Source organism: Gorilla gorilla, chromosome 12 (assembly GCF_029281585.2).
Source record: "Gorilla gorilla gorilla isolate KB3781 chromosome 12, NHGRI_mGorGor1-v2.1_pri, whole genome shotgun sequence".
In the NCBI taxonomy this organism is placed as follows: Eukaryota; Metazoa; Chordata; class Mammalia; order Primates; family Hominidae; genus Gorilla; species Gorilla gorilla.
Window position 1 is genome coordinate 71,216,247 of NC_073236.2, and position 17,069 is coordinate 71,233,315.

At 37.3% G+C, this 17,069-nt stretch overlaps 2 protein-coding genes and 1 long non-coding RNA gene across 17 annotated transcripts in view; 1 reads left to right on the forward strand and 2 right to left on the reverse strand.

Moving 5' to 3' along the window:
- APLF (aprataxin and PNKP like factor) overlaps positions 1–17,069 on the reverse strand; it is a 164,189-nt gene that overhangs the window by 97,029 nt on the left and 50,091 nt on the right. For all 15 annotated transcript variants that reach the window (XR_010129957.1, XR_010129956.1, XR_010129958.1 and 12 more), the window contains one exon: positions 8,565–8,746. Coding sequence is in view for 12 of the 15 variants with exons in the window: in XM_055378901.2 (XP_055234876.2) it covers positions 8,565–8,746 (182 nt within the window). In the remaining 3 variants the exon portion in view is untranslated. The remainder of the gene's footprint in view (positions 1–8,564; positions 8,747–17,069) is intronic.
- Positions 1,903–6,141, reverse strand: LOC134756786 (uncharacterized). Its single transcript, XR_010129959.1, has 3 exons — positions 6,122–6,141; positions 4,418–4,499; positions 1,903–2,005 (listed from the first exon to the last, which is right to left on the reverse strand). It is a non-coding gene; the product is annotated as an uncharacterized lncRNA (long non-coding RNA).
- On the forward strand, positions 6,315–8,073 carry LOC109025589 (putative UPF0607 protein ENSP00000381514). Its single transcript, XM_019020597.4, has one exon. It carries the CDS (start codon positions 6,386–6,388, stop codon positions 7,634–7,636), a length of 1,251 nt encoding a protein of 416 aa, XP_018876142.2. The 5' UTR covers positions 6,315–6,385; the 3' UTR covers positions 7,637–8,073.

Consider the following 17,069-nt stretch of genomic DNA (forward strand, 5'->3'; position numbering starts at 1 on the left):
TTCCCTTAACCTTAAAACCTTTCGGCCTCTCAATTCCCTTTGTATCAAGCCTAGGGGGTTGGGATGGCAATCACTTTTCATACCTTTCAATAAACCATAAAGGGAAAGGGCTGTTTCTTACTGCTGAGGGCCCCTTAACATGGGATACTTTATTAGTACTTCTATTCCCAGCTTTGAGCCTTAGCAGCAGTTCTGGGACAAGGAAACAATCCCACTCAACATCTTATCACATTAAAAAAAAAAAAGAGCACAGCTAGGGAAGTGGTTAAATAAATTAATTATATTCTTACTATGAAATACTATGCAGACATTAAAATAATAATGACACACCTAAAGATGTTTTTTAACTGAACAAGAATAATATCCATACTTGGTGCCATTTAGCTTTTAAAAAAAATTCCTTATATATCTATGTGCGCATTCATCTGTGTAAATCCAAATGAAAAGAGTTAGGATACAAACCAAAAAATTAGTAAGGCAATGAGATCGAAGGATGAGGCAAATGGAAGTTTTCATTATTTACTTCAAATGCTTCTGATACTTCCATTTTTGACAATAAGCATCTATTATGTTGCCATTTAAAAATAAAAAATAAACCAACGAAAATGAAATATAATAAAATCCATAGTATCATATTTCAACTCCATCTACTTCCATGAATTAGAGAAGAGTTTGTTTTATTTTTAAATCCTCACAAGGAGTAGGTTTAACATGTTAACTTATTCTAAAAGAGAAAGGAATGTTAAAGTCCCAGATATCAATATTATGGTTCAGGGGTTCTCAAATATATTTTAAGAGGCACAAAAGCTGGAAATCATAATGCTCTTTATGGAACTCCATGAAATATTGATTTATAGTACACCCTTGGCATTCAAGAATTTAACATTCATGGTTTAAATTATTTATAAATGACCCCAAAATCCATTACATGCAGTAATTTGTAAGTTTGCTGAGACATAAATTTGCACTGTGCCAATTACAAAGCTCAGGAGCTAGAGTAAGTCACTGAACTGACGAGTGAGGGAACAGGAAAGATGGAAATTGTTCTGTACTTGGAAGAAGTAGGAGAAAGGCAGACAGCTCTGTATTTCCTAAGCATCCCACATTGCTTATTTCTTACATTAGTTGAAAATGGGCATGACTAAATGTGGAAGGCTGGCGACTCATGATAGAGTGGCCAAATCCCCTACAATGTAAATATACATGTTAGAGACCTGAGGGACGGAAGAGCATGGAGCTGGTAGAGGGTGACCTGGGTGTTTGGAGGTGGTGGGAATGTATTATTAAGGCTATTAAAATGGCCGGTTAACTTCTCAAACAAGCCCTTCCCCTGCCCCTCAACCATCTGAGTGTTAATGTACTAGAAGGGACAAGATAAAGAACTTCCACCTAGAACAATTTCAATCAAGTAATTTATTGCTGTTTCCAAACTGCTCCTGGCAAGAATGTCTGTGGTGACAAATTACCTTAAAAGTCCTGTCTCAATCCCATTAACACTGACTAACGCTAAAGACTAAAAACTCCTAACCTCTAGCCCAAACTTCACTCCTGAGCTTCAAACTCATATAGCCAGACATTTCTTTCTCAATGTTCTATGCTCCTCAAACTCTAAATGTCAAAACTGACATTCTGCCTCTGTGTTCTCTGCCATAGTTTCTGCCAACATATTTCATCTATTCATGCTAGCCAGAAATTTAGAAGCTTTTTACTCCTTCTTGCCCTCTCTCCCCAGATCCAAGCAAGAAGTCCTACAATTTTATTCCTGAATACTTTTATAATCCAATACTTCTTACCATCCTTAAAGTCACTGCCCTAGTTTAGATTCTCTATTTCTTCACTTTGTTAATGCCACAATCTCTTCCCTTACCTCCAAGTCTTTTGTCTTGTTCTTTTCCAATCTCTCCTCTAGTGAGCTGCCAGGATTACCTCTGTGATTGAAAACATTTCAAGGGCCCTTCTCTATGAACTGGTCGCACTGCTGTCTTCACCCTGTGAGACCTGGTAACTTGCTCCGACCAAAAGAATTCAGCAAAAATTACAATTCCAGTTCTAGGCCTTAAAAGATCTAACAGCTTTGACATCACTCTCTTGGGGCCCAGATGTCAGGTGAAGATGCTCAGTCTAGGCTACTTCATGGTACAGGGAGGGAGGTGGGCCCAGCTAGCCCCCAGCCATTCCATCAACCTTTGCTGACACACCATTCACATGAGTAAAGCTATCACAGATACTTCATCTTCAGCTGAGTTTTCAGCTGAATGAAGCCCAGGTGACACCAAAAACACGTCATAAAAGAATTGCCCAGCTGACCCCAGCCAACCCACACAATTATAGGACAGAACATAATCATAATCACTGACATGATCATGTTGTGTTAAGCCACTAAGAGTTGGGGTAGCTTGTTTCACAGCAATAGACAGTTAAAACACTTTACCACACTATTTTCACTTATGTTGTTTCAGTTAGGCTTCCTTCTGTCATTTGCAAGAGTTCTCATTAGATTATAATATAATATAGATTATAAAGGAAATACATAGTCTGTTTTGTAGCTGTGATAACAGAATATCACAAACTTGGAAATTTATAAAGAACAGAAATTTATTATCTCACAGTTGTGGGGTCTGGGAAGTCCAAGATCAAGGCACCAGCATCTGGTGTGAGGCTCCTTACTGCATTCTTACATGAGGGAAGGTGGAAGGGCATGAGAGGATGAATGCTGTGCCCTTATATGGCAGAAGAGTGAAAGAGTGTAAACCCACTTCTACAAGCCAAGGCCCCGACCTTTTTTTCAGAGATGAGGTCTCCTTATGTCACCCAGGCTGGCCTTAAACTCCTGGGCTTAAGCAATCCTCCTGCTTCAGCCTCCCAAGTAGCTGGGACTACAGGTGCATGTCACCGCATCCAGCTTCACAAGCCCTTTTTATAGCAGCATTATCCATTCATGAGCAAAGAGCCCTCATAACCTAAACAGCCTCCCATTAGGCCCACCTCCCAATACTGTTGCTCTGAGGATTAAGTTTCAACATAAATCTTTAGAGGAGATAAAAACACTCAAACCATGGCAACCATCCTTTTCACTAAAGTTAATCAGTTCAAGTACCCTCATTTTCACATCTAAATTAGAAAGTCACATAACTGGGAAGGAGTTGTAGAAAGACATACAAGAACTGATGAAAAATATAGACTATTTCTGACAACTGTCTTATGAAGAGAAGTTACTAGAGTCACAAAACTCTTTACATAGTCTAATATGTATGGTAGAAAAATTCATTATACCCAAAATGAAAATACCTACATTTGAAGCCAAGGTTCCTAACAATGTGACCTTGGGCCTCAATTTCCTCTGAGGTGTTCAATGATGACACAACGGTAGCTCTTAATTTTGAAGGGACACTAAAATTGGGAGAGTTAAGATACCACTGATGCACAGGTTCCACACACCAAATGAATCAGAATCTCAGAAACAACGTCTAGCTGGGCATAAGTGATTTTTGTCCCTTCTCTCCACTGCTTCTCCTACTTTTCCCTAAGAGAATGTAATTCTTTCCAAGTACATTGATCCAAATGTAGGCCTGGCCAAACTGTTGTTAGTTTTTTGTAGCTGGCAACCTCCTGCCATTAGACTAGATAGGTGAGCCTAGCCTCTTGTTTTCTCTCTCACCTGCTCTGCACTACAGCTATCCCTTTAGGACTAGCTGTTCTAAAGGTTCAGTGTTCAGACTCAAACTGGCCAGGGATGGAGGGTGGGGTCTGGAAAGGCTCTGCTGGGATTTTCAGTCTAAGTCATATTCTCTGGCTCAGCTTTACCAGAGAGCCCTGCATAAAGGATCATGAAAAATTAAGCCTTATTTTTCCTGTGCTAGAAGAGGTAAATCTTCCTCACAAGGAAGGGAAGGAAAAGCAACTGGCCAAATAGAACTTGGGCATTCCTCGGACCTGGTTGTAATACTCCCTTGATGTCATCAAAACCTCACAAATAGCTTGAATATCTTGGATCTGCTCCTCTCTATAATCTATCAATTAAGATGTTTCTCAAAGTTTTTCTTGTGATTATCAAACCTTATGGGTTGGGATAAACAGAGGAAAACACGTATACTACAGATTTTCTTCTGAACACAATAATTTCTCTTGAAAAAAGGCAACGTCAATTGACATGTTCAGAGTTCAGAGAATAGAGTATATGAGGGCTCAAAGTTTATACAAAACAAATTTTGTTTTAATAAGTTTTATGGAAAATATATGTGAGCCAGAAAACATTTTGCTTTCATTTATTAAGCTTGCCTCCATAAGTAAAGCAAAGGAACTGAGTGTATAGTGACCAGGCCCCACTTCTGTAGCTGGAAGACAGGCTCCAGTGAGAAGCTGGTTCCTCTCTCTGGGAGAGAGGGTAGGAGTGAGGAGAATATATTCGAAGACTAACCTCTAAGGTAGATGTTGGCATTTCAATCATTTCGGTGCACAGTCTTCCATGACCAATCTTCTTCCTTTGGTTTTACCTGAGACTAAGACAGGGATCCACAGAGCTCAGCCATGGGACTACAAGGATCATGAAAACTGTCATCATAAGCTACCTCTCGCTAGAGAGGAAGCATGCCTGAACTTTCTGTCCTGGGGCCATCTCTATCTTTCTCTCTCTTTTTAAGTACTTCCAATAAATAGTCCTCATTTTCTTTAAGTACCCAGTGTTACAGAATGCGTATTTCAGCCAAACCATCCTAGTGAGTTAGCAAAAATTGAAAGAGGAAAGAAGGTCTAGAAATACTGTCAGCCCAGAAGTGATCCTACAACAGGCTCTTAAGAACTATCCCATCAATTTGTTTTTCTCATCACACTTAGCAAGAAAATGGTGGTTAAATGCAATCTGAGAACAACCAATGGAATAAGAGAAATCAGGTTTTCAGAATGGAGGTGCCAAACTATGACCAGAGTCAAGTGGTCGGTCCTCCCTTTTTTTTCCAGTCTGAAAATTTTTTTTTTAACTTCTTGCCTTTTAATAATATCTTTGAATATAGATGGTTTCAATTCTCCAATAACAAGATGTAGAGTGGCCAAATGGTTTTTCATACATGTTTCCCTAGTCCAGACACCCAAGAGTATGTCCCCCTCTTGGGCATAAGAAAACCTAGAGTTATATTTAGGGTATCATGTGCAGTGAATAGTTGACCAAGCTGGCATGCTCACAATGACCAAATTATGTTTATCATATTTTAATCCAATACATTGATCTACTATGAACTTGTAAATAATGTATTTGCTTTCTAGACACATTCCAGGGAGACCAGAGAAACTGACTTTTATCCATATGGAATAATCCACTGGCAAATTTCTTTTAGGACAGACCAAAGCTGATCTAGAACATAATCTTTACATACTTGGATCCTTCCCATCAGACGAGAAAGAACATCTGGGGTGAAAGGCTCCATTAGAAGAGCAATGTGGGATGGTGCTGTGCTGACAACTGGTAGTTCCTGCCCTACATCTTTGTAGAGGACTAGAGCCCAGAGCATGCCATGGTCAACTTGTATGTTGAAGTGAAGACCTCCTTCGAGGTGTGCATGTGCTTATTACAGATATGCCACGGTGCTAAGTACCCCAGGACGACAGGAAAAAATAAGAATAGATGCTGTATCCATGATCATGAGGCACACAGGCCACAGTGCCAGCTGTGGAATCGCACAGCCCGGGTTCAAAGCCTGGCTGGGCCATGACCACCTGAATGACCTGAGGAATGGTCTCAGGCAAATTTGTAAAAAGTGGAGACCCTGCCTGCCAGGGAGGCATGTGGTAAGAGGCGCATCCAGTCAGGTCAGGGCACCGCGTCCTCTCTTTGGAAACCTGCGGAGCGAGGCTGGTGGCCCTTGAGGCCACGGCAGCCATGGAGAAGGCGGGCCTGGCTCCAGGCGGCACAGAGGCACTGGAGAGGCCCCGAGGGAGCCTGGTGGGATCTGGCTGGTCCTGCGCTCTGCTTCCAGGTTCTGGCCCTGTAACCCGGGGGACGGGGCCAGCCAAGACAGGGCCACTGGGTGCCAGCCAGCACCTGGGCCAGGCGCCAGGCGGAAGGGCTCTGGCGGATCAGCCCCGCACCCCCAACAGCCCCACGGGGGGCCCATCCAGGGCCACGCACCTGCCCCCAGGAGCAGGACGTCCCTGAGGCTAGAGTCCAGCTGGACCAGTGGAAGGGTCTCACCCTTTGCCCTCTGACTCCTCTTGCAGGCACCCTCGCTGGGCTCCTAAGCATTCCTCCACACCCTGGCTCTGTCACCAGCCCCATGGTGATGTCATAAACTCCCAGATGCCCAGTGTGCACCCAGCCACAGAGAAGTGGGTGACTTAGGAGTATCCTCTCCACTTCTGACCCTTAGTTTCGTCTGTGCACAACTCGCTCAAAATGGGCAACTCACTAAGTGTATTTTGTTCCTGGTTCCGCCGCAGGTCCTGGCCATGCCATCAGCAACCTGCTCGTCTTGTCCGTGAGGCCTTCCCAGCTGGCCGGGCTCACCCCGCAGCTCCTGCACCTGTGCCTGCCCCGGGAATCTGGGGCCGTTTCCCACTCCTCTTCAACCGTCAGCGACATCTTGGGCCTTATTTTCCAGTCAGGTGTGACGGCGCCCCTGTGAGGCTGTGTCTTATCCCTCGGAACATGGGCACCCCACAGAGGGTCCTGCCTCCTGTGGTCTGGAGCCCCCCCTCAAGGAAGAAACCCGTGCTGTCTGCTCGCAACTCCAGGATGTTTGGATACCTCAGCCCCGTGAGGATCCCTCGTCTCAGAGGCAAGTTTAACCTTCAACTTCCTTCATTAGATGAGCAGGTGATCCCAGCCAGGCTCCTGAAAACGGAGGTGAGGGCAGAAGAGCCCAAAGAAGCAACGGAGGTGAAAGACCAGGTAGAGACCCAGGAGCAGGAGGACAATAAAAGGGGCCCCTGTAGCAATGGGGAAGCAGCCTCCACCTCTAGGCCCCTGGAGACTCAGGGAAACCTCACTTCCTCCTGGTACAATCCCAGGCCCTTGGAGGGAAATGTCCACCTCAAGAGCTTGACAGAAAACAACCAGACTGACAAGGCCCAGGTGCATGCAGTGAGTTTCTACTCCAAGGGCCATGGAGTTGCCAGTTCACACAGCCCTGCTGGAGGCATCCTTCCCTTTGGGAAGCCTGACCCACTTCCAACAGTGCTCCCTGCCCCAGTTCCGGGCTGCTCCCTGTGGCCAGAGAAGGTGGCCTTGAAGGTGCTGGGTAAAGACCACCTGCCCAGCTCTCCAGGCTTGCTGACAGTGGGGGAGGACATGCAGCCCAAGGATCCTGCAGCTCTCGGATCAAGTAGGTCTTCTCCACCCAGAGCTGCCGGCCACAGGTCCCGCAAAAGAAAACTGTCGGGGCCACCGCTGCAGCTGCAACCGACCCCTCCCCTGCAACTGAGGTGGGAGAGAGATGAGAGGCCCCCACCTGCTAAGCTTCCATGTCTATCTCCTGAGGCACTGTTGGTGGGTCAGGCTTCCCAAAGAGAAGGACGCCTCCAGCAGGGCAACATGCGTAAGAACATGAGGGTGTTAAGTAGAACATCAAAATTCAGGAGACTAAGACAGCTGCTTAGGAGGAGAAAGAAGAGACAGCAGGGCAGGCGTGGTGGCCCACGCCTGTAATCCAGCACTTTGGGAGGCCCAGGTGGGCGGATCAGGAGGTCAAGAGATTGAGACCTGAGGAGCATCTCTGCCTGCACCATCTGGGAAGTGAGAAGCGCCTCTGCCCGGCCCCCTCACCATCTGGGAAGTGAGGAGCGTCTCTGCCCGGCTACCGCGCAACCTTCCAAGTGTGAAGTGACAGCCTTGTGTGTGATCTTTCTGCCTTCCCCAAGTTTGCATTTTCGACATTAAAGTTTACTTTTTAATTAAAAAAAAAGGAGATCGAGATCATTCCGGCCAACATGGTGAAACTCCGTCTCTACTGAAAATACAAAAATTAGGCGGGCATGGTAGCTTGTGCCTGTAGTCCCAGCTACTCGGGAGGCTGAGGCAGGAAAATGGCTTGAACCCAGGAGGTGGAGGTTGCAGTGAGCCGAGATCGCACCACTGCACTCCAGCCTGGTGACACAGCAAGACTCCGTCCTGAAACGATGTTGTAGTTGAGAGCAGGATGGTCTTTTGGGACAGGAGAAACAAGAGGTTCTGGTTGCCACTCTTCAATCAGTTCTTCTTTTTCCTTAACTGTAAGATCAGATCGTTCCTGTAATTTGTAAGTCTTAGAGAAAAGAAGTCTGATTATCCAGAGTATCAGAATCCCTTCCAAAATAAGATGGTAAGCAGAAGCCTCGTAAAGCACCTGTACCATCTCCACCAGAACCCACTGCTCCGTGGCGGTCGCCATAGTTAGCCGCTTCCTAAAATTTCTAACTTTTCAACAAATACTATATTAAAGATTAGTTTCAGTAAGTCTGAAAAAATTGGGCTAGTTTTGTCTTCATAAACTCAACAATAAAAGGCAGTTTTGATTTCTCTTTATATAGCATATGATTAATTTCTATCTAAAACACCTAACAAAAAAACAATCAAATAATGAATTTTTTAAAATCACCTTGGATGAAATGGTAGACTCTTTCTGATCAGTATTTTTGCACTTTTCTCCTGTGTCTTGTTCTGCTGATGTATTTTCTGAACTTCCTGATGAAATTAATTGCCTTCTTCCTTGCTGGGTTGTGTTTAGCTGGGTTTTATCTTTGCAGATTTCTTCTTTTCCACTTCCCTGGATTACATTACCTTAAACACATAAAGAAAAAGAAGAAAATTATCTTCTGTATCTTCAAATGTCAATAATCCATATCAAAAAAAGAAAAAAGAAAAAGGATTCGAGACCAGCCTGGCCAACATGGTGAAACCCGGTCTCTACTGAAAATACAAAAGATAGGCAGGTGTGGTGGTGTGCACCTGCAGTCCCAGCTACTTAGGAAGCAGAGGCATAAGAATCACTTGAACCCAGGAGGTGGAGGTTGCAGTGAGCCGAGATCACACCACTGCACTCCAGTCTGGGTGACAGAGCGAGCCTCTGTCTTAAAAAAAAAAAGAAAGAAAGAAAATAAAAAGGATAAAAGGGCAAGTAAGATTAAAGGTCAATTTATAGTAATGCTAACTTGGAAACACTTATGTGCAAATCTCAGAAAGCATTAAGCAGCAAAATGGCCAAGAGCTCCAGCCCTGCATTCTACCAGGCTGAGATGCCAATGGAGGCTCCATCCCTTAACTATTTCATCGCACGTTTCTGAACTTTGGTTTCATCATCTGGATAATGGGAATTATAATTCATGGAATTATTAGGAAAAGTAAATGAAGTAAGATATGTAAACTATCTAGCAGAGTACCTGATACATGTTATTTTTTTAACTGTAGAATTGAATTTCTCTAACAGAAAATCTGACTTATAGCTATCCAATGAACTTTACATATACTACTTATTAAACCCTAACATCCACAGTGAGGAATTAAACTTAAGCTAATTTTTTTTTTTTTTTTTTTTTTTTTAATGAGACAGAGTCTTGCTCTGTCACCCAGGCTGGAGTGCAGTGGCACGATCTCGGCTCACTGCAACCTTTGCCTCCCTGGTTCAAGCAGTTCTCCTGCCTCAGCCTCCCAAGTAGCTGAGATTACAGGTGTGCACTGTTCCACGCCTGGTTAAATTTTGTATTTTTAGTAGAGACAGGGTTTCACCATGTTGGCAAGGCTAGTCTCGAACTCCTCACCTCAGGTGATCCGCCTGTCTCAGCCTCCCAAAGTGCTGGGATTACAGGCAAACCCAAAATAACCCAAACAGGAGACTGACTTCTACAGACTTTGCTGATAAAGTAAATAAATCTCAATAACAATGGACATTGTATCCCATAAAATACCCAAAGTTCAATGCAGTTGGCAAACCTAAGACACTATCATATTTTGTTAACAAATTCATAATTGTCCATGGCAAATTGTCCTTCTCCTCTACTTGAGAGTGATGTCTTCATGAAGGCAGAAACTTTACATGCCTTGTTCATTGTTCCTCCCTTGTCTCCAGTACCTTCAACTGTGCCTAGCACAAAACTGATGCTCAATAAATATTTCTGACTAAATGAAGTTTGAACATAAACAATTTGTCCAAAGATTCCCTTAAGAGCCAGGATATAGGTATATAAAGCAATCTGTAGTCATTATTCCATGTTCTAAAGCAGGGATTAGCAAACTTTTTCTGCAAAAAGCCAGAGAGTAAACAGATTAAACTCTGTGGGCCATACAGTGTCTGTCACTACTACTCAACTCTGCCTTTGTAACATGAAAGCAGTCACAGACAATGCATATATGGCTGACCATGGCCATGTTCCAATAAAACTTTCTTTACAAAAACAGGCAGTGGGCCTAATTTGGCCCATGGGCTGTAGTTTGCTTAGTCCAGTTCTAAAGGACATTCAAGTAGCCTGAAATAACATTCCCTCATTAAGTTCAGGAAAGAAATGCCAATGGAATACTGTCCATATTATCAAACTTAGGCATAAACTATTCTAATAACTAAACTTTAACTAAATTATTTAAATATTCATCATGAATCTAAATTAGAAAATAGTTCATATCATTTTTGGAAACTGTCATAAACAGGACTTAATAGGACTGAGTAGCTTGGTACAACAAATGACCAAATGCTGTAACAGTTATGAATTAAACCAAGTGACATACTGAACTAGTGGTATTGCTGATTATGCTAAGAACTATAGTAAATTAAACAAGACACAGCCTCTACACAAATGGTAGTTTATATATTCCAAGTGTCACACGTGTACCCTAAATTCTAAAATTAAAAAATATATATATTTAAAATACTCAGTTTTTCAAAACTCCAAATTCTTTACTATCAACCACCTCTAGGGACTAGAGCTAATTTTTTTTTTCTGCATGAGAAGCCATTTTGATATTATTAAAATGCTCTTCACAAAGAGTATATAAAAAATGAATAGCTTAAAATGGCTGACAACAGTCTTTATATCTGGTATAGCAAATATTCTTCTGAAATCCAAAATAGGTTTGACCATTTTTATTTAAAGTTAAATGATAGAAATATAAAAGAAATTAACTATTAATACAAAACAGCTTGATTTTAACTATTACCAATGGCACTTATATGAGCTGTTATACTAATACTACATGAACGATAGCTCAATTATATATATATATGTATCATTAAAAATACATCCATCCAATCTTACCTTCTAGAGGAACTACTCCCAAACAGCTATATTAACTATTGCATGCGTATATTTCTCAATTTTTCCTATGTTTAAGCAAATATATTTACAAATACATATGCATAAACATATACAGGACTAAAAGTACAAATATTATTTCTGTGGTTTAAATACCTAGGATTGCAATTTCTGGATCAAAGCGTATTGTATATTTAAAAATTTAAAAGACACTTCAAGTGACTTTGAAAGGCTATACTAATTTATACCTCCACAAGTAATGTTCGATAATACTCCTTTCTGCCAACAGTGGATATTATCAATTGTTTAAATGTTGATAAGTTAATGAACAAAAAATGGTAACTAGTTATTTTCAATTTACATTTTCCTACCTGATAGTAAAGTCGTAATATTTACTATGTGTATTTATTATTCTGTAGTATGTCACACATAATGCCCAAAATTTCCACTGAGTTTTATCTTTTTTGTTACTAAGTAGACAATTTTTTAAAAACCTTCTTTTATAAGTGTGGTAGATAATATATCTCAGTACATTGTTTGGAAGGCTATTATTTGCCTCTGACTTTATTTACAGTGTCTTTGCATAGAAGTATTTTTCCTTTTTATTTAGGTAAATCTACCAGTTTTTCCCTTAGGATTCCAGGTTCCCTATCATCTTAAGAGAGTGTACAGGCATAATCAAAATATTTTTCCCATACTTTCTTCAAATGCCTTGTTTTAATTTTTATATTAAGACTATTAATTCAATAGAAATTTGTTTCTGAATATGGTATAAAGTAGTACTTTAACATTATTTTCTTCAAAATGGAAAGCCAATTTTCTCAACATCATTTATTGAATAATATATCCTTTCTCCATCAGTTTGAACTGATATGTGTTTATAAATTAAACGTATTTTTCTTATCTGTTTCTGGGTGTTTCATTCTTCTTTTTTTTCCTGGTCTAACTTACCTATTCCTCTGCCAGAACTATCAACTACTAAAAGCAGGCATCAGGCCCAGATCAGGAGAGTTCCATGAAGAAACATAATTTTTCAATTATTCAAATTGTCCCTGACCATATATGGAAATAATTCAGTGCTCTAACATGAAAATCTCACATAGAAGGCATACATAAAGAAAAATACGGACTAACCATAATATAGATAAGAGATGTCCTAAACCAAATATTAGCAAATTTAATCTAACAGAGTATAAAAATAAAAAGGTATCATAAGATTGAACTTATTCCAGGAACACAAGCATAGTATATTACATTAGGATATCTACCAATATCATTACTTACATTAACACATGAAAATGCAAAACTATTTCTATACCAAAACATTTTTAAATAATTCAAGTTATTCCTGAAAAAATAGTAAAAATAAAATGAACCATACTAAACATGATATGACTATTTATCAGAATCTAATACCAACCTTAAAATACTAAAATATTAAGAGAATTCCTATTAAAATCAGGAATAAGAACAGACCAATTTTAACCATTTTTATTTAAAGTTTATAGGGTTCAGCAAATAAGACAAGAAAAGAAAGCAGTAGATAGATCAGAAGAGCCAAAATTATCCTAATTCCATAGATAACATGATTCTACAGCTAGAAAATATAAGGTTCAAAAACTACTAAAATTAAATAACTTGGAAAAGTTGCTGGAAACAAAGTAAACAGAATAACTAGCACTTTACATAAATGTAAGTACATTTTGAACTGTAGTCCAATTAAAATAATGTGTAAATGCTCAATATTTATAATCTGCATCAAATTGCCATGGTGAAAATATTCACAGTACAAAATTAAATGCAAACCAAACAGTATGGGGACTAGTTCAATCTTCATCAGCATGTGCCACTTTTTACAACTTCACATTGGTAGCTTAGAAGATGCAGGAAGAAGAGCTCTATAGAATAGCATGATACCAGTGAAAATATAAAACCTCCTTTTTCAATCTACCAGGAGTATCCTAACCTAAGAGTTATGATTAGTCTTGTGGCCTGGAAGGCTGAAAGAACAGAGATAACTGGAGATCAAGAAAGAGGAGACTCTGAAAGCCTTTGCCTAAATATATTTACTTCTCCATCACTAATGGACATTTAAAAGAATTTAGCCCAGGCCTAAGAAACTCATGACAACATCCAAGAACTAGTACCTGAGACATAAAAAATAAAATAAATTAGAACTATATTGGCTGTCCACTTTCAACACTTCTATTCATCATAGCACTGGAAGTCCTAGCCAGAGTAATCAGACAAGCGAAAAAATAAAGGGCATCCAAATCAATAAAGAGTCAATGAGTCAAACTGTCACCATTTGCCAACGATATAATCATATACCTAGAAAACCCAAGAGATGCATCCAAACAACTCCTAGAACTGATAAATGAACTCAGCAAAGTTTCAGGATACAAAACCAGTGTACACAAATCTGTAGCACTGCTATACACCAACAGTTACCAAGCTGAGAATCAAATCAAGAACTCAACCCTTTACAATAGCTGAAAAAAACAAACAAACAAAACAAAAACAAAAAACAAAACAGGAATATACCTAACCAAGGAGGTAAAAGACCTCTACAAGGAAAACTACAAAACACTGCTGAAAGAAATCATAGATGACACAAACAAATGGGAACATATCACATGCTTATGGATCGGTAGAATCAACATTGTGAAAATGAACATACTGCCAAAAGTAATCTACAAATTCAATGAAATTCTCATCAAAATACCACCATCATTCTTCACAGGACTAGAAAAAACAATCCCAAAATTCATATGAAACCAAAAGACAGCCCAAAACCAGTCTAGCCAAAGCAATACTAAGCAAAAGAAACAAATCCGGAGGCATCACATTACCCGACTTCAAACTGTACTACAAGGCTACAGCTAGCAAAATAGCATGGTACTGGTATAAAAACAGGCACACAGACCAATGGAACAGAATAAAGAACCCAGAAATAAAGCCAAATACTTACAGCCAACTGAGCTTTGACACAGCAAACAGAAATATAAAGTAGGGAAAGGACACCCTATTCAACAAATGGTGCTGGGATAATTTGCAAGCCACATGTAAAAGAATGAAACTGGATCCTCACCTTATACAAAAATCAACTCAGTATGGATTAAAGACTTAAATCTAAGACCTGAAACCATAAAAATTCTAGAAGATAACATCACAAAAACCCTTCTAGAAATTGGCTTAGGAAAAGACTTCATGACCAAGAACCCAAAAGCAAATGCAATAAAAACAAAGATAAATAGATGGGACTTAATTAAACTAAAAACTTCTGCACGCAAAAGAAATAATCAGCAGAGTAAACAGACAACACACAGAGTGGGAGAAAATCTTCGCAAACTATGCATCTGACAAAGGACTAATATCCAGAATCTACAAGAAAAAACAAATCAGCAAGAAAAAAGCAAATAATCCCATCAAAAAGTGGGCTAAGGACATGAATAAACAATTCTCACAAGAAGATATACAAATGGACAACAAACATATGAAAAAAGATCAACATCATTAATTATTAGGGAAATGTAAATCAAAACCACAGTGCATTATCACCTTACTCTTACAAGAACGGCCATAATTTAAAAATCAAAAACATAATAGATGTTGGTGTGGATGTGGTGAAAAGGGAACACTTTTACACTGCTGGTGGGAATGTAAAATAGAACAACCACTACAGAAAACAGTGTGGAGATTCCTTAAACAACTAAAAGTAGATCTACCATTTGATCTAGCAACCCACTACTGGCTGACTACCCAGAAGAAAAGAAGTCATTACATGAAAAAGATACCTACACATACATGTTTATAGCAGCACAATTCGCAATTGCAAAAACATGGAACCAGCCCAAATGCCCATCAGTCAATGAGTGGATAAAGAAACTGATATATATATAACTTCATGTGTAATTTTTTTTTTGTCAATAACATCTCCGTATGTGTTGATCCTCAATTTGCAGGAAGGAAATGGGGAATCGTAGTGGGGAGGGGCAGACACTTTCCCTCAGGAGAATAATTTCTCTGATAAAAGAAAGACTTAACTTGACCAAAAATTGAACCAATGTGAACTGGTCCCTGCAAACAACTCCTTTTCTTTCAGAATTGTTTTGTACTGCAACTGCTTCTTTGCTACTGCTTATAATAGTTCAACATGTATTTCATTTCAAATACATTTTCTTTCACTTGGTAGATGTACCACTTAAAATATGAATCATGTTTTTGGGCACTTCACTTTGAAAATACAAATGAGAGTAATTTGACATTTTATATATATAATATACATATAATATATTATATATAAATGATATATATTATATATAATATATTATATAATAAATATATATCATATATTTATATATTACAAATAATATATATTTATATATGTCACATTGGTCCAATTTTTGGTCAAGTCTTTATATATATATAAAATGTCAAATTATATATATTATGTTTTATATATTATATATTATATTATTCTATATTAATAATATATATTATATATTAATAATATATTATTATATATTAATAACATATTATTATATATTATTAATATTATATAATACATTAATATTAATGCTATATTATTTTATTACATATTAATGATGATATATTATTATTTTATTATATATTAATGATATATTATTATATATTCATGATATATTAATGATATATTATTATATAGCATGATATATTAATGATTTATTATATATTCATGATATATTAATGATATATTATTATATATTCATGATATACTATTGATATAGTATATATTTATGATATACTATTGATATATTATTATATATTCATGAAATATTATTGATATATTATTATATATTCATGATATATTATTATATATTAATAATATATATTGATAATATATTATATATTGATATTATATATTAGTAATACATATTAATGATATATTATTATATATTAATATATATGATATATTATATATTTATATATAAATAATATATTATACACTAATGATATATAAATGATATATTACTTATATATTAATATATATTAGTGATATATTACTGTTATATATTAACACATATTAGTGATATATTACGGTTATATATTAACACATATTAGTGATATATTACTGTTATATATTAACACATATTAGTGATATATTACTGCTATATATTAACACATATTAGTGATATATTACGGTTATATATTAACACATATTAGTGATATATTACTGCTATATATTAACACATATTAGTGATATATTACTGCTATATATTAACACATATTAGTGATATATTACTGCTATATATTAACACATATTAGTGATATTACTGCTATATATTAACACATATTAGTGATATATTACTGCTATATATTAACACATATTAGTGATATATTACTGTTATATATTAACACATATTAGTGATATATTACTGTTATATATTAACATTAGATATTAGTGATATATTACTGTTATATATTAACATATATTAGTGATATATTATTGTTACATGTTAATAACATATTAGTGATATATTGTTACATGTTAATTACATATATTAGTGATATATTGATATATGTTATTAACATATATTGATACATTAATATATTATATAGTACAACATATTGATATATTAATAGACAGTAATACATATATTGATATATTAACAGATAGTAATAACATATATTGATATATTAATATATAGTAATAACATATATAGATATATTAATATATAGTAATAACATGTTGATATATGAATATATTATACAGTAATAACATATGTTGATATATGAATATATTATACAGTAATAACATATTGATACATGAATATATTATACAGTAATAACATATATTAATATATTATACAGTAATAACA

Coding starts and splice junctions, on each gene's coding strand:
- LOC109025589 (XM_019020597.4), top strand. CDS start 6,386: ATGGGCAACTCACTAAGTGTATTTTGTTCCTGGTTCCGCCGCAGGTCC.